This window comes from Lucilia sericata, unplaced genomic scaffold (assembly GCF_015586225.1).
Source record: "Lucilia sericata isolate MDLA Ls3-8-SP2 unplaced genomic scaffold, ASM1558622v1 Contig000096F_arrow, whole genome shotgun sequence".
NCBI classification, from domain to species: Eukaryota; Metazoa; Arthropoda; class Insecta; order Diptera; family Calliphoridae; genus Lucilia; species Lucilia sericata.
The window spans coordinates 55,660-79,011 of NW_023994128.1; the positions used below are offsets into that span (position 1 = coordinate 55,660).

The following is a 23,352-nucleotide window of genomic DNA, read 5'->3' on the forward strand; positions in this document are numbered from 1 at the left end:
TTTTTTCTTAGCTATGACGTCTGTTTGTTATTATTTTTTCTGTGCTATTTTCAAATAAAAATCAATTATTTTTTTTTGTTTTGACGTTTATCAAATTTGTATTTACATATACAACTCTCGTTGTATTTTTGTATTAATTTTTTTTCTTAATTAATTTGCATTTTAATTATGGTCACTTGTGTTTTTCCGTATTTTTATTTATTTTAATTTTTTTATGCATAAAATTATTAACAAATAATTGTTGCTATTTACTTTGCACGCATTATCGCTAACTTTCCTTTTTATTGTGTTGCCGTGTGTGTTAGTGACATTTTTGGTCACTGTTTTTTAGAGCTTTTTGTTTTGCTTATTATTATTTTTATTTTTTATTGATTTCATGGTTTTTTTGTTTTGTATCGCTTCTATTTATTAAATAAATATTTTTGTTATTATAAAATTTGTTTTTAGCGAAATTTAGAAAAAACGCTGCAATATCGTTTTTGTTTTCATCACCATTATCTTTTTCAATATTTTGATTTTTTTGTTGTTTTTGTGCGTGTGTTTGTTTTAACCCTTTGTAGATCGGTTTAGAATTTTTTTTTTTTAATTTTTTTTTGACATCTCATTTGTCTGATAAGAAATATTGATAAATATTAATATTTTATATATTTTTTCAGATTTTTATGTTGTCAGATTTTGACTAGTTTTTCAATACAAAATTATGTCATATTATGACATGTATTTATGGACAAAATTTATTATATTATTTTGTGAGAATCTGATAAGTTTTTCTATAGAAAATTTTGTTAGATTTTGACTTGTTTTTGTATAAAAATTTTTGTTAGATTCATATTTAAGAAATTTAATGAAATTGTCAGAACCTAACTAGTTTCCCTACAAACATTATTGTCAGATTTTGCCAAATTTTTCTATAGAATATTTTGTCAGATTCCGACTAGTATTTCTAAGAAAATTTTGTCAGATACTGACTAGTTTTTCTATAGAAAATTTTGTCAGATTCTGACTAGTTTTTCTATAGAAAATTTTGTCAGATTCTGACTAGTTTTTATATAGAAAATTTTGTCAGATTCTGACTAGTTTTTCTATAGAAAATTTTGTCAGATTCTGACTAGTTTTTCTATAGAAAATTTTGTCAGATTCTGACTAGTTTTTCTATAGAAAATTTTGTCAGATTCTGTCTAGTTTTTCTCAGTGTTAGAAAAACTACGTTGCTACCAAGTATTATATTATTGCTTTAACTACTGCTCCAAACAATTGTCTGAAGTTGTAGCAGTAGCATTTGTTTTGTTTTATAATCATACGTTTTTAAAACTTTTGCTACTTATAAAAAGTAAATCTCAAAATATAGCAGTAGTAATAAAACAGTAGCAGTAGAAATATTTCTAAATAAAACATAAACTACAAATGGAGTAGTAGCTTAAAAATATTAATAATTCTATTGCTACTTTAAGTAGCAATAGAAATATTTGCTACTAGTTGATCGTTCTATTGCTACCAAATTATTGATGTAGCAATAGAATAAAACAAAAAACTTCGACAAAAAAAAAAAATAAACTAACAAATACACATATCTCAACGGGAAAAAGATTCAGTATAGGGGCCTTACTAAGGGCATTTTTCTATAGACACAAGTACATACAGCCGCATTGCAAAATCGTTTCAATTTTACATGCTTACTTAAAAAGGTCTTCCGTTAAAGGCTTTTTAGAAGATTTTCAGTCGAAGGATTTGTAAAATAGCCTTATAGGAAATTGCATTAATAATTATACATTAGAACTTATAAGAATTATATAAAGCAAATTTTCATACAAAATTTGATTCATAATTCTTTGATAAATGTGCAAGAATCCTTTTAGTAGAGGAAACAAAATCCTCCTTGAATATCTTTTGCGAAAAGGCAATGAGAAACTTTCATAATATATAAATATGTCTTCAGAAGGCCCACGAATCGAAGTCCTAGCATTTTTCCCCGCTACTTGTGCCTTTTTCTGAATGTCATAATTTTTTTTCGTATTTTAATAAAATTTTTATTTTTTTATGCTACCAAAATTTATGTAGCATTGCTACCAAATTGTTTATTGTTGAAAAATATAATATCGTTTATTGCTACTTCAGGAAAATCTTTACTGCTACTATTTGAAGTATTCAACTGCTACATTAAAACATTTAAATACTAATGACTGTACTACTGCTATCAAACTTTTTATTTTTTTGCTACATCTATAAATACTGCTACCAAAATCTAAAGGTATCAGTAGTAATAGTAAATGATTTGCTGCTAGTTTTTGAACATTTTCAAACTACAAAAGTAGGTATTTTTCGTTACTACAGCTACTTGTAGTCTAGTTTTTTAAACACTGGTTTTTCTACAGAAAATTTTGTCAGATTCTGACTAGTTTTTCTACAGAAAATTTTGTCAGATTCTGACTAGTTTTTCTATAGAAAATTTTGTCAGATTCTGACTAGTTTTTCTATACAAAATTTTGTCAGATTCTGACTAGTTTTTCTATACAAAATTTTGTCAGATTCTGACTAGTTTTTCTATAGAAAATTTTGTCAGATTCTGACTAGTTTTTCTATAGAAAATTTTGTCAGATTCTGACTAGTTTTTCTATAGAAAATTTTGTCAGATTCTGACTAGTTTTTCTGTACAAAATTTTGTCAGATTCTGACTAGTTTTTCTATACAAAATTTTGTCAGATTCTGACTAGTTTTTCTATACAAAATTTTGTCAGATTCTGACTAGTTTTTCTATACAAAATTTTGTCAGATTCTGACTAGTTTTTCTATACAAAATTTTGTCAGATTCTGACTAGTTTTTCTATAGAAAATTTTGTCAGATTCTGACTAGTTTTTCTATAGAAAATTTTGTCAGATTCTGACTAGTTTTTCTATACAAAATTTTGTCAGATTCTGACTAGTTTTTCTATACAAAATTTTGTCAGATTCTGACTAGTTTTTCTATACAAAATTTTGTCAGATTCTGACTAGTTTTTCTATACAAAATTTTGTCAGATTCTGACTAGTTTTTCTATTGAAAATTTTGTCAGATTCTGTCTAGTTTTTCTACAGAAAATTTTGTCAGATTCTGACTAGTTTTTCTACAGAAAATTTTGTCAGATTCTGACTAGTTTTTCTATAGAAAATTTTGTCAGATTCTGACTAGTTTTTCTATACAAAATTTTGTCAGATTCTGACTAGTTTTTCTATACAAAATTTTGTCAGATTCTGACTAGTTTTTCTATTGAAAATTTTGTCAGATTCTGTCTAGTTTTTCTACAGAAAATTTTGTCAGATTCTGACTAGTTTTTCTACAGAAAATTTTGTCAGATTCTGACTAGTTTTTCTATAGAAAATTTTGTCAGATTCTGACTAGTTTTTCTATACAAAATTTTGTCAGATTCTGACTAGTTTTTCTATACAAAATTTTGTCAGATTCTGACTAGTTTTTCTATACAAAATTTTGTCAGATTCTGACTAGTTTTTCTATAGAAAATTTTGTCAGATTCTGACTAGTTTTTCTATAGAAAATTTTGTCAGATTCTGACTAGTTTTTCTGTACAAAATTTTGTCAGATTCTGACTAGTTTTTCTATACAAAATTTTGTCAGATTCTGACTAGTTTTTCTATACAAAATTTTGTCAGATTCTGACTAGTTTTTCTATACAAAATTTTGTCAGATTCTGACTAGTTTTTCTATACAAAATTTTGTCAGATTCTGACTAGTTTTTCTATAGAAAATTTTGTCAGATTCTGACTAGTTTTTCTATAGAAAATTTTGTCAGATTCTGACTAGTTTTTCTATACAAAATTTTGTCAGATTCTGACTAGTTTTTCTATACAAAATTTTGTCAGATTCTGACTAGTTTTTCTATACAAAATTTTGTCAGATTCTGACTAGTTTTTCTATACAAAATTTTGTCAGATTCTGACTAGTTTTTCTATACAAAATTTTGTCAGATTCTGACTAGTTTTTCTATAGAAAATTTTGTCAGATTCTGACTAGTTTTTCTATACAAAATTTTGTCAGATTCTGACTAGTTTTTCTATAGAAAATTTTGTCAGATTCTGACTAGTTTTTCTATAGAAAATTTTGTCAGATTCTGACTAGTTTTTCTATAGAAAATTTTGTCAGATTCTGTCTAGTTTTTCTATAGAAAATTTTGTCAGATTCTGACTAGTTTCTCTATAGAAAATTTTGTCAGATTCTAACTTGTTTTTGACTGACTACAGAAAATTTTGTCAGTTTCTGATTAGGTTTCTATAGAACAGTTTGTCTGTTTTTACTTAATTGCTTGCAAAGATTTTTTCTAGAGTAAATAGATTCTTAAAGGTCTTTAATGGGTTAATTCTTTATATTTCCTATGAATCATTATCTTATTACTAAATGTTTGTTTTTGTTTTATTTGACAGATGTTTGTGTTGTTGCACTTACTAGGTAATGTGCTGTTATTAAGTATTTTTTGTTTTTAATTTTACTCTTGTTCTTTATTTGAAGTTTTTCTTTGTTTTCCTTTTGTACACTAAAATTCTAAACAAATATTTATAGTTATGTTTTATAAAATTTATTATTTTACAAATTTTAGAAAAAACTAGTGGACATTTTAAGAAATATGAATATTTTTTCAATAAACCATAATTAAAGGTAAACCAGACTTTTGTTTTTTCTCACCACACATACCACGACACAAACACACAAACAATGCACAATTGGCGTACAAAAAAAAAAAATAAACAAAGTTTAAAAATAAAACATGATGGTTTTCGTTCATTTTTTCTGCTGGTTTGGTTTTAGTAAATATTTAGAATTAATATAGAAAAAAATGTAAAATAAAACACTAATCATAAATATGGGGTTGTTAAAACAAACTGGTTTACTTAATTATACTACGAGGTAAATAAATATATTGAGGTTTGGAGATAAGTTTATGAGTTTTAGAAATGAACGAAAAAAAAATGTGTGACAAATAGAAAATTTTTATTTCATAGAACTTTGGCAAATTTCAGATGGTGATTGATGCATTGATAAAGAAAATAAAAAAGAGCTTATTTATTTTTGTGTTAAACAAAGTTGCCACATCACGAGAATTTGTTTTGGAATAAGGAATTTTGATATGTAGGAATTTTAGAGTAAGGATCAAAAAAGTTAATTTCATAGTATTTTTGAATTATAAAGTGATCTAGTCTATAGTGCTTCATCTTGAACTTATTCAATATTGGTTGTTATCAGTACTCAAGCCATGCTGATTTAATTGTATTAGGGTTCATTAGCCATTTAATTTTAAATGATTAAAGCGGGGCTTTTTCAAACTTTATGATTTGATATCTAGAAAATCATGATATCTGAAGCTAGATTTAAAATAGTTTACTTTGGGATCTTTGTTATCGACTTTTTTTGAAATTTTATTGATCTATGGAATAGGAAATTCGCCCAGAATGTCTGACAATCGAACTTCTTAGCACCATATCTGTAAAATTGTTCAATTAAACTTTGTTGTTTTGTCTTATTTCAGAACTATTTTAGCAATTTGTTAGAAAAAATAGTTTCCAAAAGAGTGGTTATAGGGGTCAAGGGTAAATATTGACCTATACTTATAAATGTTAGTAGACAGATTTATTATTACTTTAATCTTATTTAGGCAGAATTTCATCTTGATAATAGTGTTTCTAAGTGAATTAATAACCTTGAAGTCATTTTCTGTAGAAAATTTTGAAAGGGCGGTAGAATGAGACCTAATCAAAAAGAAGATCATTTAACGTAATTATAAGCTCAAGAGATTTAAACGGAGGATAGGGCTATATAGGGGCTAGGTGAAATAATGTACCGATTTCAACAATTTTCACTGAGCAAAAAGAAAATTATGCGCCAAATTTCATTAAAATAAAAATTGACTGTAGCGTCCGACACACACACAGATAGATATAGTTTTATCGACTCAGAAATTGCCGACTGGTATACTTTTGGGTGTTACAAACATCAGCACAAACAGTTAATACCCTCTCCACTATAGTAGCGCAGAGTATTACCTAGCAGTTCGACGGGACAGTCCCAAACTGACCACTTAACCTACCACTTGTGGTGGCCCCTAGTCACCTGACTACCCAGGTGACCAACCATTTTAACATGGGCTTGTCCTACGAGGAAGTCAATCGTCACTCTACACCCTACAAAAATACAGTAAAGAGACGATTGCCTCCGCTCTCGCTTACAAAGGGGATACTAAAATGACGACTGTCTTCATTCTCGTTTACAAAGAGATTATTTGTGACGAAAGACCAAAAACATACGAATTGGAGGTGGTAAGATATTAATGGAACTAAAATTTAAAAATTTCGAGTGTCTACTCTCTAGAATACTATGGGACAATAATGTGACGATTGACCCAAAAGATGGTACTTTCGGAAGTACAACAAAAAAAAAAACAACTTTTAAGAGTATAATCTCTAGGTTACTTGAGGACAGTAAAGAGACGACTGTCTCCGCTCCCGCTTACAAAGAGGACACTAAAGTGACGACTGTCTTCATTCTCGATTACAAAGTGTACATTCGTGACGAATGATCCAAAACATACGAATTACGATCATCCAGGTGGTTAACTATTAGTGGAAATTACTGTCTTTTTCGTATGCATTGACTCTTTGTCGAACTGCTGGGTAATAAGTCCTAGTTATTTGGGGATTACCCCTTAAAACAAAATCTGGCATCACTATTTATTTAATGCACTAAACTTCACCACTGCTGCAAACAACTGAGAATTTTTTCTTTTGCATTTCTTTGTCAGATTTTTTTTCCTATTAGTTTACGTACACGAGTGTGTTTAAAATATGTCACTTATTTATTTATGCATTTGCAATAAAAACAACAACAACAACAAAATACAAAAATTGATTTGAAATCACATAAAAGTAAAAAAAAACATTGAGGAAACTTCAGGAAGAATTAATAGAAAAAAAAGAAAACAAAGAAAATTTTACATTCATACACGGCAACAACAACAATAATAGCACGACTCAAGTTAATAAAATAACAACACCTTGACAACATTGTAAATTGTATGTTAAATGATTGTTTTTATTCTAATGTTGCCAAATCAAATGATCCAATTTCAACTTTGTTTTTATGAATTATTTATATATGATTTTATTAGAATTTCGTTTTTGTTACGAAAAAAGGGATTTTTTCATTTATAAATTAACATATTTTTATATTCTTTACTTTATTTTCAACTAATTCAACTTCGAAAATTTTTCCAGTGCTTGTTATTTTTATAGACAAACGTGTTTTTTTATTCTATTTGTATTTTCTCTCCTCTATCTCCTTTTATTTTTTAATTCCTCTTTATTTAAGCTTTCTTTGCTCGTTTTTTTTCTATTCGTACTTTGCACGTTTTTTCCTTTCTTTCTGTGGCTTTTTTTATGAAATTCACTTGAGCACACTTCACTTAAATATTATATTTTTTTGACTTTGCCTTTAATTTTATTATAAACTTATAAAATTCTTTTGTATTTTTTGCACTTTAATCCGTAATTATCGTTTTAGATTAAACAACAAATGTATAATTAAATTCTCTTTTCTAAGAATATATTTGTGTTGTTTTTTTTCGTATGTAGTTGTTGCTTTAAGTTCACTGTATTCACACAAAATAAACGCGTTTTATTTATCGGTTTTTTGTTCTTTGTATATTTTTGCTTAAAAATTTATTTGCAAAAAGCAAATATTTGTGTTGTATTTCCAAAAAATATCGGTCGACTGATTTCACGAACTTGTCCGTGTTTTTGCATTTGCCTTCATTCGCCTTATTTCACCATACTGACGCATCGAGCAGAGAAACACAAAAATAAAGCAAAAAAACCATCACAACATGTTGCTAAAGTCTCTCTTGCAACATTTGATAAAGCAACAAAAGCTCTTCATTTAGCTTATGTTTATAATTGCTGAAAGCTTTAAATGTTGTTAAAATAAATAAACATGTGCCTAATAAAACAATGCTATTTTATTTTAATTGAATGTTCACACTAGTATGAGAAAAGGAAATTAGAAATAATGGAACAAAAGCTCCATGCTTCTTTCATTTTAAATATTTCCTATTTACTAAAACCACATAATTGTATATCGTTTTGGCTATTAAGGCCTTTAAATAATATTAATACATTTTTGTAATAATTGTTCTATTTTGTACATATTTTTTTTATAAAAATCTGTAAAATCAAGTACTATATATATTAATCAAACAAATTACAATTCTCTTTTTTTATTTTTATTGAAAAAGATTTAAAAAAATCATAAATTTTAAAACGCAACAGATTTCTCTTACCTGTGATATGAAACGTAAACCTGCTCCTCCATTTTCAATAAGCATACGATCCGTAGAATCATTACCGGTTGTCATTAAACAGCCACTGTTGCTAATCAAATTATCATTAGTCTTGCAACTAATGTTGTTAGCAATCGCTGTCATATTCAAATTACCATTATTCAATGTCTCATTCATATTCGTCGTTGGTATGATGGTCATTCCCGGGGGATAATCATCTTCAATGTCCCTAAGGGGCGATAGGGATTCTAGTCGTGGTAAATCTTCTAAATCAATCATCTTTTATGATCATGAATAGAAAAAGTACTGCAAAAAGTATAAGTAAAAAAAGAAATAAAATTTAGTACATTTTTAGAAGAAAATGTGTTCCGATTTCGACCTCTTTTAGAATTATAAAATTTGGTCAGATTGTGACTAGTTTTCCTATAGAAAATTTGGTCAGATTCTGAATAAATTTGCAATAGAAAATTTGGTCAGATTCTGACTAATTTTCCTATAGAAAATTTGATCAGATTCTGACTAATTTTCCTATAGAAAATTTGGTCAGATTCTGACTAATTTTCCTATAGAAAATTTCGTCAGATTCTGACTAATTTTCCTATAGAAAATTTGGTCAGATTCTGACTAATTTTCCTATAGAAAATTTGGTCAGATTCTGACTAATTTTCCTATAGAAAATTTGGTCAGATTCTGACTAATTTTCCTATAGAAAATTTGGTCAGATTCTGACTAATTTTCCTATAGAAAATTTGGTCAGATTCTGACTAATTTTCCTATAGAAAATTTGTCCAGATTCTGACTAATTTTCCTATAGAAAATTTGTCCAGATTCTGACTAACTTTCCTATAGAAAATTTGTCCAGATTCTGACTAACTTTCCTATAGAAAATTTGTCCAGATTCTGACTAATTTTCGTATAGAAAATTTGTCCAGATTCTGACTAATTTTCCTATAGAAAATTTGGTACGATTCTGACTAATTTTCCTATAGAAAATTTGGTACGATTCTGACTAATTTTCCTATAGAAAATTTGGTACGATTCTGACTAATTTTCCTATAGAAAATTTGGTACGATTCTGACTAATTTTCCTATAGAAAATTTGGTCAGATTCTGACTAATTTTCCCATAGAAAATTTGTCCAGATTCTGACTAATTTTCCTATAGAAAATATGGTAAGATTCTGACTAATTTTTTTATAAAAAATTTGGTCAGAATCTGACTAATTTTCTTATAAAAAATTTGGTCAGAATCTGACTAATTTTCCTATAGAAAATTTTTTAAGATTCTGACTAATTTTCCCAAAAAAAATTTGTAAGATTCTGACTAATTTTCTTATAAAAAATTTGGTCAGAATCTGACTAATTTTCTTATAAAAAATTTGGTCAGAATCTGACTAATTTTCTTATAAAAAATTTGGTCAGATTCTGACTAATTTTCCTATAGAAAATTTGGTCAGATTCTGACTAATTTTCCTATAGAAAATTTGGTCAGATTCTGACTAATTTTCCCATAGAAAATTTGGTCAGATTCTGACTAATTTTCCTATAGAAAATTTGGTCAGATTCTGACTAATTTTCCTATAGAAAATTTGGTCAGATTCTGACTAATTTTCCTATAGAAAATTTGGTCAGATTCTGACTAATTTTCCTATAGAAAATTTGGTCAGATTCTGACTAATTTTCCTATAGAAAATTTGGTCAGATTCTGACTAATTTTCTTATAAAAAATTTGGTCAGAATCTGACTAATTTTCTTATATAAAATTTGGTCAGAATTTGATTAATTTTCTTATAGAAAATTTGGTCAGAATTTGATTAATTTTCTTATAGAAAATTTGGTCAGCTTCCGAAGGATTTCCTTAGAGGAAAGTTTCAATACAATAACAATTTCTATGATTTTCCTTAAAGTTTTTTTTTGCAAGTCTCTTAACTTCTTAAAAAAACAAGTCTCTCACTACTTAGACTATTTATTTCGCTATCAAAAAATTTATTCAAGATTCATTAACATCTACGGGATAATTAAAACGTATGTAATTAGTTGTTCAACTATAAAACATTTCATAGACTATTGCAATTCTATTTTATTAAAATCTTCTATAGAATGTCAATATTTTTTCGTAGCTTTTTTGATAAAAACCTGCTAATTTTAAATTTATTTATACATATTTTTTTTTTTTAATTTAAATTTTTGGGAATTTTCAAGTAAATTATTTATTACTTCTTTGGAATAAAAACACAAAAAGCCACTAACACATGTATATAATGAATTGTTTTTATTCAAAATTAATTTGTAGATAAATCAGATATTTTTGTATAAAACCTGTTATTAGCTTTTTCAAAATCTTTTCAAATAAAATTAGCATTTTAAACAGTTCGTAATTTGAATAAATTTTATATTTTATTAAGCTGCAATTAGATGAGAGAGTGAGAGAGAGAGGGTAAAGCACGGAATAAACTTGATTATTTAATCAAATTGATAATGTAACTTGTTTTTTTAAGGGAATGGATTATTATATTTGAATACTGGGAAAAAATTGGGGAATATTAATTTCGGTTAAGTAAGAATCTAAAATTAAAGCTCCCAAAATATAATTGTTGACGACTATATGTATGTATATAAAGAACTTACGAAGATCGAAATATGCTGCAGTTGTATAGGCTAGAATAAGACTAGAATATAGAATAGACTATAGACTAGACTATATAATAGACTATAGACTAGACTATAGACTAGACTATAGACTAGACTATAGACTAGACTATAGACTAGACTATAGACTAGACTATAGACTAGACTATAGACTAGACTATAGACTAGACTATAGACTAGACTAGACTGACTATAGACTAGACTATAGACTAGACTATAGACTAGACTATAGACTAGACTATAGACTAGACTATAGACTAGACTATAGACTAGACTATAGACTAGACTATAGACTAGACTATAGACTAGACTATAGACTAGACTATAGACTAGACTATAGACTAGACTATAGACTAGACTATAGACTAGACTATAGACTAGACTATAGACTAGACTATAGACTAGACTATAGACTAGACTATAGACTAGACTATAGACTAGACTATAGACTAGACTATAGACTAGACTATAGACTAGACTATAGACTAGACTATAGACTAGACTATAGACTAGACTATAGACTAGACTATAGACTAGACTATAGACTAGACTATAGACTAGACTATAGACTAGACTATAGACTAGACTATAGACTAGACTATAGACTAGACTATAGACTAGACTATAGACTAGACTATAGACTAGACTATAGACTAGACTATAGACTAGACTATAGACCTAGACTATAGACTAGACTATAGACTAGACTATAGACTAGACTATAGACTAGACTATAGACTAGACTATAGACTAGACTATAGACTGACTATAGACTAGACTATAGACTAGACTATAGACTAGACTATAGACTAGACTATAGACTAGACTATAGACTAGACTATAGACTAGACTATAGACTAGACTATAGACTAGACTATAGACTAGACTATAGACTAGACTATAGACTAGACTATAGACTAGACTATAGACTAGACTATAGACTAGACTATAGACTAGACTATAGACTAGACTATAGACTAGACTATAGACTAGACTATAGACTAGACTATAGACTAGACTATAGACTAGACTATAGACTAGACTATAGACTAGACTATAGACTAGACTATAGACTAGACTATAGACTAGACTATAGACTAGACTAGACTAGACTATAGACTAGACTATAGACTAGACTATAGACTAGACTATAGACTAGACTATAGACTAGACTATAGACTAGACTATAGACTAGACTATAGACTAGACTATAGACTAGACTATAGACTAGACTGTAGACTAGACTATAGACTAGACTATAGACTAGACTATAGACTAGACTATAGACTAGACTATAGACCAGACTATAGACTAGACTATAGACTAGACTATAGACTAGACTATAGACTAGACTATAGACTAGACTATAGACTAGACTATAGACTAGACTATAGACTAGACTAGACTATAGACTAGACTATAGACTAGACTAGACTATAGACTAGACTATAGACTAGACTATAGACTAGACTATAGACTAGACTATAGACTAGACTATAGACTAGACTATAGACTAGACTATAGACTAGAGACTATACTAGACTATACTAGACTAGACTATAGACTAGACTATAGACTAGACTATAGACTAGACTATAGACTAGACTATAGACTAGACTATAGACTAGACTATAGACTAGACTATAGACTAGACTATAGACTAGACTATAGACTAGACTATAGACTAGACTATAGACTAGACTATAGACTAGACTATAGACTAGACTATAGACTAGACTATAGACTAGACTATAGACTAGACTATAGACTAGACTATAGACTAGACTATAGACTAGACTATAGACTAGACTATAGACTAGACTATAGACTAGACTATAGACTAGACTAGACTAGACTAGACTAGACTATAGACTAGACTATAGACTAGACTATAGACTAGACTATAGACTAGACTATAGACTAGACTATAGACTAGACTATAGACTAGACTATAGACTAGACTATAGACTAGACTATAGACTAGACTATAGACTAGACTATAGACTAGACTATAGACTAGACTATAGACTAGACTATAGACTAGACTATAGACTAGACTATAGACTAGACTATAGACTAGACTATTTTTTACAATAAATATAAATATTAAATGAAATTTATTTAAAACAAATTTCTTTTAATTAATTTTTATCTTTCTACGTGATTAGTTGCATTTCTTTTCAAACTCCTTGGTATATTGTTTAAATAATTTTCAATAGATAAAGTTATTAACTAGCACACTGCTGTCAAATAATAATTATTATTTTAGCGAAATTTTAATCAATCGTCTGGTTTAGCAATTTTTTGATAATTAATTTAATTAGAATGACTTGCCAAATATCGATGTTTTTCAAAATTGTTATTAATAAAAAACCAATATCTGTCAATATTGTTTTTTAGTTACTTTATAACTGAAGTTTTGCTCTCTAAATTTTTGAATTACTACTTTAAATGGAATTTGTTTTATTTAGAACATTTTCCATTCAAAATTTCTACAATAGAGCAGACTATAGTCAATACTGTAGAGTAGACTATAGTTAAAATTATAGGTTAGACTATAGTCAAAACTGTATACTTGAAAGTATTAACATTTTATTTTTTGATATTATCTAAAAAAATTTCTTTTTAATAATTATTGATTAGGGCTGTGAAGCACCCCGGGTACTATAGTAGAAGTTACTGTATAAAAGTGTGCTAAATATTATGAGGATTTTTTATTTTAGCATTTTGCTAAAATATATATTTATAAATGGCAAATTAAACCTTTTGTCCGTATGTTTTACGATTCTTTGTATTTTTTCGTTATTATTGTATATTTTTTATATATTTGTCCAGTTGTAAATATGGATTGCAATGAATGAATAAAATAAATAAATAAAACCAATAATTAACACATCGTCATTCGTTTTTTCCATGAATTAGTGACGCGTATTGATAAATTAATGATTTTTTTTTTAAATTTTTTGTTCAGTTTCAATTTCAATTTGGAGAGAACTAAATATTATTTAAAATATCAATAGCTGAATGAGTAATAGATAATTTATTTATAACAAACAAAACCATAAAATTTATTTCAAAGAATTTGCTATGAATTTTGTGTTTTTTTAATGATTGTAGAAAAAATTTACACTTTTTTTTACCGAACGAGAGAATTATTAAAAATATTTTTAACATAGTAATTCTAAACAAAAATCAAAGACAATCGAGAGAGAATATTTTTACAGGTTTTTGTACGTATCATTTCGAAAAAATTAAAAGAAAACAAATAATTATTAGGCGTGAGAGATAGTTGTGTACGTTTTAATAATTAATTGATTTGTTTTTATAATTTATTAAAAAAAATGTTCATTTAAGTATTTTTCAATTGTGTACTTATTTATTTTAATAGTTATTTTTACTTATTATTTACTAAGTTATTTGCTATTTCTATTTACTTTTAAAACAAAGCTACTGTTTGCTCTCAAATAATTATTACATTTTTATAAAAAAAAGTAAATCGATTTTGAGAGACTGTGCGAACGATCGGCCGAACGATCGTCTGACAATAGTATTTTGAACGAATAGATAGACCAGGCATGGTAAATTCAGCACTTTAGCATTTTTTGATATTAAAAATACCCTCACGACAATTTCTATACTTTTTCTAAATTATAAACTTTTAATAAGTAGTTCACATAGTGTTCAATAAACCAGTCTATAGTTTAGTCAACAGTCTAGACAATAGTCTAGTCAACAGTCTAGACAATAGTCTAGTCAATAGTCTAGTCAATAGTCTAGTCTATAGACTAGTCTATAGTCTAGTCTAGTGTAGCCTATAGACTAGTCTATAGTCTTGTCTAATGAGCCTATAGACTAGTCTATAGTCTAGTCTATAGTCTAGTCTAGTCTATTGTCTAGTCTATAGTTTAGTCTATACCCTAGTTAATAGTCAAGTCTACAGTCTAGTCTATAGTCTAGTCTATAGTCTAGTCTATAGTCTAGTCTATAGTCTAGTCTATAGTCTAGTCTATAGTCTAGTCTATAGTCTAGTCTATAGTCTAGTCTATAGTCTAGTCTATAGTCTAGTCTATAGTCTAGTCTATAGTCTAGTCTATAGTCTAGTCTATAGTCTAGTCTATAGTCTAGTCTATAGTCTAGTCTATAGTCTAGTCTATAGTCTAGTCTATAGTCTAGTCTATAGTCTAGTCTATAGTCTAGTCTATAGTCTAGTCTATAGTCTAGTCTATAGTCTAGTCTATAGTCTAGTCTATGTCTAGTCTATAGTCTAAGTCTAGAGTCTAGTCTATAGTCTAGTCTATAGTCTAGTCTATAGTCTAGTCTAGTCTAGTCTATAGTCTAGTCTATAGTCTAGTCTATAGTCTAGTCTATAGTCTAGTCTATAGTCTAGTCTATAGTCCTAGTCTATAGTCTAGTCTATAGTCTAGTCTATAGTCTAGGTCTAGTTGCTATAGTCTACTCTATAGTCTCAGTCTATAGTCTAGTCTATAGTCTAGTCTATAGTCAGTCTATAGTCTAGTCTATAGTCTAGTCTATAGTCTAGTCTATAGTCTCGTCTATAGTCTAGGTCTATAGTCTAGTCTATAGTCTAGTCTATAGTCTAGTCTAGTCTGTCTATAGTCTAGTCTATAGTCTAGTCTATAGTCTAGTCTATAGTCTAGTCTATAGTCTAGTCTATAGTCTAGTCTATAGTCTAGTCTATAGTCTAGTCTATAGTCTAGTCTATAGTCTAGTCTATAGTCTAGTCTATAGTCTAGTCTATAGTCTAGTCTATAGTCTAGTCTATAGTCTAGTCTATAGTCTAGTCTATAGTCTAGTCTATAGTCTAGTCTATAGTCTAGTCTATAGTCTAGTCTATAGTCTAGTCTATAGTCTAGTCTATAGTCTAGTCTATAGTCTAGTCTATAGTCTAGTCTATAGTCTAGTCTATAGTCTAGTCTATAGTCTAGTCTATAGTCTAGTCTATAGTCTAGTCTATAGTCTAGTCTATAGTCTAGTCTATAGTCTAGTCTATAGTCTAGTCTATAGTCTAGTCTATAGTCTAGTCTATAGTCTAGTCTATAGTCTAGTCTATAGTCTAGTCTATAATCTAGTCTATAATCTAGTCTATAGTCTAGTCTATAGTCTAGTCTATAATCTAGTCTATAGTCTAGTCTATAGTCTAGTCTGTATAGTCTATAGTCTAGTCTATAGTCTAGTCTATAGTCTAGTCTATAGTCTAGTCTATAGTCTAGTCTATAGTCTAGTCTATAGTTCTAGTCTATAGTCTAGTCTATAGTCTAGTCTATAGTCTAGTCTATAGTCTAGTCTATAGTCTAGTCTATAGTCTAGTCTATAGTCTAGTTATAGTCTAGTCTATAGTCTAGTCTATAGTCTAGTCTATAGTCTAGTCTATAGTCTAGTCTATAGTCTAGTCTATAGTCTAGCTATAGTCTAGTCTATAGTCCTAGTCTAGTCTAGATAGTCTATAGTCTAGTCTATAGTCTAGTCTATAGTCTAGTCTATAGTCTAGTCTATAGTCTAGTCTATGTCTAGTCTATAGTCTAGTCTATAGTCTAGTCTATAGTCTAGTCTATAGTCTAGTCTATAGTCTAGTCTATAGTCTAGTCTATAGTCTAGGCTTATAGTCTAGTCTATAGTCTAGTCTATAGTCTAGTCTATAGTCTAGCCTATAGTCTAGTCTATAGTCTAGTCTATAGTCTAGTCTATAGTCTAGTCTATAGTCTAGTCTATAGTCTAGTCTATAGTCTAGTCTATAGTCTAGTCTATAGTCTAGTCTATAGTCTAGTCTATAGTCTAGTCTATAGTCTAGTCTATAGTCTAGTCTATAGTCTAGTCTATAGTCTAGTCTATAGTCTAGTCTATAGTCTAGTCTATAGTCTAGTCTATAGTCTAGTCTATAGTCTAGTCTATAGTCTAGTCTATAGTCTAGTCTATAGTCTAGTCTATAGTCTAGTCTATAGTCTAGTCTATAGTCTAGTCTATAGTCTAGTCTATAGTTAATTGTCTGGTCTATAGTTTAGTCTATAGTCTTGTCTAAAGTCTAGTCTTTGTGCTAGTCTACAGTCTAATATATAGTCTATTCTATAGTCTAGCGGATAATAAGTTTAGTTTTTTAAAAGTTAAAAAGTACTATTTTTGTTATAAGAACTACATATATCAAAGTTTCATTTTTCCATGCCTGAGATGAGACTATGTACTTCTGACTCATATGTAGGTATGTATGTAGATATTTAAATATAAGGGATCTGTACTTGTATATGTATGTGTGTATATAATTAAATATCAGAAGAACAGAAAAAATGCTTGTTTAATAGAATATAGATATTATAAGAGTTAGATTTTCTAAAAATCTGTTTCAAATACATTTTATATTTTGAAATATTTGTTTCAACTTATGTATGTCTGTATATGCTCTTTTTTTTTGTAAAAAACACTATTTGAAACTTTTGAAAATTACAAAAAATAACGATCAATACGATCAGAACAATAGTTCAGTTATAGGCAAAATTTTTGTTATACATTTACCTAAACGTAATCACAAATATGGACAAGTGCTTAAATATTTGCAAAGAGATAATTTTAAATACAATTAACATTTGTTGTAATTAGTAATATAAAAACCTATATACCGATTTGTTTGTTTGTTATCATTCACAAAATTTCGAGTCAAAACATAATTTTATCAGTTAGTTTTGTTTATTTTAATACAAATTGTTCGATAGTTCGTAAATAAGTAGTTGACGATAGCAAAAAAAAGTATTGTTTAACAAATACTTTAACATTATACATTAAATAAACAAATTTTTGACAATATTTTAAGAAATATTGTAAAAAAAATAATTTTACAGATTCAAATTGAAAATCAAATAATGTTATGGTTACACTGTGTTAAATTTCAGTTTTAAAATATTGAAAATTTTAATAACTTTTAACTTTAATCAAATTACTATTTAATATTTTAGCCGTGTGTAACTAGATAATCAGTGACTATGTACTTTTATAAAATGTCTACTTAAGTAACAAATTACTTTATTAAATCCCGAAAAAATCGGTCATTCACCTAATTGATAAAATTTGTTTAATAGAATTAAGTATATAAATTAAATATTTTCTAAATGTTGGAGAAAGTGAATATCTCTATTAGCTATGATTTCATTTGAAATTTTCTTGTGAAATATATAATTTTATATACATTATGTATTTATATAAAAAAATAACTTTTGCAAAAAGTAATTAGTTACATGCTAATTGTAAATCTAAAAAAAAATTTACGTCTTATAAATACTTTGCATAGAGTCACAATTCAAATATATTAATAATTAAAGATTTTTAAGGCGTGGCCGACCGTACGATACCCTATACGAGTTATGATTATTAATTGTGATTTATTTTTCCTAATAAAGCTTTGATTATATTTTGATTATAATATATTTAAACAATATATTGAAAAACAATTTTCCCAAAAGAGACATTATATGGGGACTAGGCGCAAATATGGACCTATCCCAATAAAATTTGGTGGATAGCGATATTATTGTTTACAAGTGAATTTCGTACATTTAAGAAATATAACTAGGGTCAAATATGGTTCGAAATTCGATAAGATATATTTCACATAAGTATGGGGACTAGAAAATGAACCCACTATCACTTTGCGACCTATACCTTGTGCCCAAGCTTTAAATGCGCAGCCAGCTAGACAGATGGTATAATTAAAATTTCGCGATAAGGCCTAGAAAATATACTAGGACTGGTACGGAATTAATCTAAATATATGGAAATCATACATCATTTAACATTGTGAAGACCTAGATGAGGACCAGGTAATCTAATATCGTCCATTTTCCTGCAAAAATTTACACTACTCTGTACACATGTATAAATAGTACTCCTCAAAAGACTGGGACTGACCCAAAACTAATCCAAATATATGGAAAAACATACACTCCATTTAACATGGTGATGTCCTTTGTGCAGACCTCGTAATCCATCTATTCATTACATCAGAGTAATCCCAAAACTACTCTCTTTCTAAAATTATAGGTCCTATAAACATAATCGATGTCTGCATTACATTAGACTACTTAACGGATCATGTACTTCAATCATATTTACAGGGGAGTAGTTTTGGAATTACTTTATTGGATCATGTACTTCATAATTTTTTGCAGGGTTACTTAAACCATAAAAATAAAATTTTCAGATATGATCGTAAAGGGACCAATAACTCGAAAATTTATATCGAGAAATGTCTTGAAAGGCTTGTCGAATCATCGGTAAAATATAGAATTGATTCACTTCAATCCGTAAAAAGTTTAGCTCTTCTTCCAATACATTTCGATATTAAAAGTGTCACACTGTGTCACAATAAGTGGAAATGTACATTGCCTCAGATATACTTAAGCCATTTATTGTTGAATAAAATTGTGTACTTTTAAGTAATATTTTGAAGGAGGGCTTTGTATAGGGGCTATGGTAAAATGAGGCCCTATCATCAGAAAATTCATCAGGGTCATCAAGGCTAGTATAGTATATTAAAGTATATTAAACATAACTATGAACTTAAAAGCCCTTTTCTGGGGGTTTAGTTTTATGGGGGCTAGGTGAAATAAATAATGGACCTATGTTAACCATTACCATAGAAGATGATGTGCCGAATTTCATTGAATTATCTTCAAAATTGTGACCTTTTGTTTGATTACAAAGTTTACAAGCCCTATTTGGGGGTTCAGTTGTAGGGGGGCTAGGTGAAACAATGGACCGACCATAACCATTTTCAATAGGCTTCATCGTTGAGACAATAGAAGATCATGTACCAAATTTCATTGAATTATCTTCAAAATTGGGATCTGTAGTTTGACGGACGGACATAGCTTAATCAACTTAGAAAATGATTCTAAGCCGATTGGTATACTTTAAGATTAAGGGTATAGCACCAATATTATTGTGCGTTACAGATATCAGCACAAATCCAATATACACACCCCCACTAAAGCGGAGTAGGGTATAAAAACATATTATGACGATAACTGAATAATCAAAATACATATTTATGATGGTTCAAACAGTATTTCTAGATTTCTATGGATGCTAGATGAAATAATGGACCGTTATTGACTTCATCCAATGTCAAACAAATCATATAACAGGATTTTAATTAATTAATTTAGTTTTTAAATCATATAAGGTTTTAATATTTGTAGGTTTTTTTTTGTAAATTGGACTTTTAACTCTTCCCATTTTTTAACTATAGTGATTTTAACACATATATGGGGATGGATATCTTTTAGTATCCGTACTACGAAATAACTAAAAAATTATAATTCCAATTATTGATGCTGGGTGATATTTTTATCGAATTATTATATGAATGTTTTCTATAATTTTAAAGTCTATACCTACTAAAAATACTTTCTAGAAATTTTACCATAATTCAATTAAACACCCGTTATTTTAGCTTCTCTTTTTGTATACATAGAAAACCAAAAATCTGTTTAATATTTTTTTTTATTATTTATTTGATTTATACAAAAGTCTAGTCAAAAGATCAAGTTCTCTATCAGTTTTGCAATTATGTTTTTTTTGTTCAAATAAATTGAACAAATAATTTAAAATAATAATAACAAAAAAAATATCTAAAACACTTGTCACACGCTGCTGAAATAACGGAAACGTTTTTAAACCGAGTTTGTTTTTAATGAACTTTGAAGTTAAAACTTAAATACCGGTTTAAAGAGACACGTTTAGATGGGTTTGAAATGAATTTATAAAAAAATATGTGGATTTAATTGTTGAAAACTTTATTTAAATTTCGATTATTAACAAACACACACTCACTCACTCACTCTCACTAAAGGTTTACATTTAATAACAAATAAATAAATAATTTGTAAAATTTTTTGTTATAATTTATTTTTTTTCAAATATTTTTGTTGTTGGTTTTTTCAATGACCTTTGTCCCTCCCATTGACAAGATTTGTAGAGCCTGATAATCACCTTTATTTTTGTTGTTGTTGTGGATGCAAGAAACAGAAATTTCTTTAGAGATTTTTGTTTTTATTTTTGTTATTGTTGTTGTTTATATTTTGTAGATAACAAGTCGTTGTATTTTGTATCTTATAGGTTGTTTTTTTCACAAATGATTTTTCTGTTAAATATGTAATTTTTTTTGAAATTTTGTTTTTGTTTTTTTATATATAAAAATTTATTTTAATACGTAAAATAACGTGTTTAATTGTTGTTATATTTATTTATAAACACTGTGGCTTTTTCTATATATATATATATATTTATATATTTATTAAGTATCTATTAGATACTATAAGTTTTTTTATAGGGTTTTTGCAAATAGTTTGGTATTATTAATAATACACTAGTTTTTCTTTATGGTTTTTTTAACTTTAATATTTAAAGCAAATATTAGTTTTGATTTTTTTTATTATTGTTGTTGTTTTTTTTGTTGTATTTGAACGCTTTTATATTGAAAACTCGTGTCACACTTTTATTTAATTATAAACGATTCGGTCTACACAAGAGCTGCCGCAATACTATACGCTCAGAAAAAACGTAATTTTTTCAAAATACTAAATGACAAGTGTTAGTGAGTGTAGTATCTCCGAGTGTAGTATGTCGTTGGAAAAGTAATACATGTGTACAAAAGAGCACTAAACGTGTTGAGAACCTGATAATAACATGGCACACGATTTAGAAAAAATTTAAAACGCCAACGATATTGAAAATACAAAAAAAAAAAAAAAAAAAAAAAAAAACAAAACTAACAAAAACACAAATAAAATTTAAACTAAATAAATAAAAACATATGTTTCCATTCTCTTACAAATATTTTAATTAAATTTACTCATTTAGTTTGTTTTTTGATAAGTGATAACTGGCCAGTCTGTGTTTATCTCTCTCTCTCTCTCTTTCTATGAGAAGTCTAGCCTTAGGGTACTAACTTAGGCCCCTGAGAAAAATAATTGAAATTTTATTCTCTTATAATTAATTGTTCGTATTCAGAAAGAAGAATGTAAAACAACATTTAAACTTTTATATGAAAAACAATAACAAAAATTGAGTAGTTTTCATACAACATTTTAAAATAAATGTTTTAGGAATAATTTCAGTTTCGTAATTTTTTCAGGAATAAGCAGTTTGAAACAAGTGAGAAAATATAGTCGGACATGACCAACCATATTATAACCTTTACCGTAATATCCAGCTCTACTAAGCATCACCTCAGGGAGAAGGGATATGTTTAGATTATGAGAACATAAGATTCATTATGATTCTCTTCGTAGAGTGAGAAGATCCCAAGATAGAGAAATATAATAAAGAAAGGAATAAAGAAAGGCGACCAGGAAGTTCTACCAAATCGATTCACTATAGAAAAAGTTGTGCGAAAATCTCAAACTCTCTATAAAATCCAGTCAAAGAAATTGCTAATTCCCCTGATAAAATCTAGTAGACTGCCAGGGTTGTGTGCCGAAAATTTCCTCAGTTCATAATGGAAGCTATTTCCAGCCATTTCAAACTGAAATTCTATATTCTAGGAGTACTCAACCGTCTCTAGATCCTCTGTATCTTTGCATATCCCGCAAAAGTCCGTTATATTACAATCGGGATACTTTCCACAAAAATCGTCAGGTGTAAACATTATGATCGTTACACGACCTATAAACTCGATACTCAGGCTCTTTATGGGTTCTTTGACCTTAGTAATTATTACTTGATATATTATTGTTCTCCAGAGGCCGGAATACCCTGATTGAATTACCTTTCGTTTCGAAAACAAAGTTGAATATTGAAATTAAGCTTACAAATACTTCTTACCCGCAGGATACTTGGCAGAAAGTCCTTTTAGAGAAGCTTTGGCAGTATGTTAGAGAACTCGGAGCTCCTTTTCTTTTGGGGTATATTTTCAGTGTTTAGCTCATTAGAAGATCTGATTCCCTTTGCCTCTGAAGAGGTTAATGAGTAGTCTTTTTTCCCTTCGGAAAAAAGTAACATCTTCTTCAACTTCCTCATCTGTGCCCAAGATAATAGTATTTTTATATCTTAGCATTGTTGTCGTCCACCTGCTCCACTGTTGCCTCTACTTCATCTCCTTGCTAAAATTAGGTATGACATTGGTGTTGTTGATCTCATTAGAGGATTCAGAGCCGGAATCGTCATCTGCGTTTTTAAGGTTAAGGTTGCTTGAAGCCCCGTGTACCCTTTTTATCCTATACGTTTTAATGTTAGTCAGTGGCATCAGAAACTAAGGACCCACTGTTATTTAGGTCCTGTTCCGTAACTTTACTATGTTTTTTTTTTTTTAAGAGGGAATAACCCCTAAACTGGCAAATCACTGCCGCACCTCTAAAATCAGAAGCAGATCAGTATGACGCCCT

General features: G+C 28.4%; 2 protein-coding genes across 7 annotated transcripts in view; both read right to left on the minus strand.

The window, feature by feature from the left end:
- LOC119599900 (segmentation protein cap'n'collar) overlaps positions 1 to 7,739 on the minus strand; it is a 44,925-nt gene extending 37,186 nt beyond the window's left edge. For 4 of the 5 annotated variants that reach the window (XM_037949840.1, XM_037949837.1, XM_037949836.1 and 1 more), the window contains exon 1: positions 7,380 to 7,739. The gene's annotated coding sequence lies outside the window, so the exon portion shown is untranslated. Of the gene's footprint in view, positions 1 to 7,216 lie in introns of all 5 variants that reach the window. The other variant, XM_037949838.1, reaches the window with a different exon arrangement.
- Positions 7,740 to 7,900: 161 nt separating this feature from the next.
- LOC119599901 lies at positions 7,901 to 21,575 on the minus strand. Of its 2 annotated transcripts, none has more exons than XM_037949843.1 (3): positions 20,960 to 21,574; positions 8,316 to 8,621; positions 7,901 to 7,942 (listed from the first exon to the last, which is right to left on the minus strand). In XM_037949843.1, exons 2-3 carry the CDS (start codon positions 8,592 to 8,594, stop codon positions 7,916 to 7,918), a joined length of 306 nt encoding a protein of 101 aa, XP_037805771.1. In that variant the 5' UTR covers positions 8,595 to 8,621; positions 20,960 to 21,574; the 3' UTR covers positions 7,901 to 7,915. The 2 variants fall into 2 exon arrangements, with proteins under 2 accessions (XP_037805771.1, XP_037805770.1); XM_037949842.1 differs by lacking the exon at positions 7,901 to 7,942 and adding an exon at positions 7,980 to 8,199 and having other exon boundaries at positions 20,960 to 21,575.
- Between the last annotated feature and the right edge of the window lie 1,777 nt (positions 21,576 to 23,352).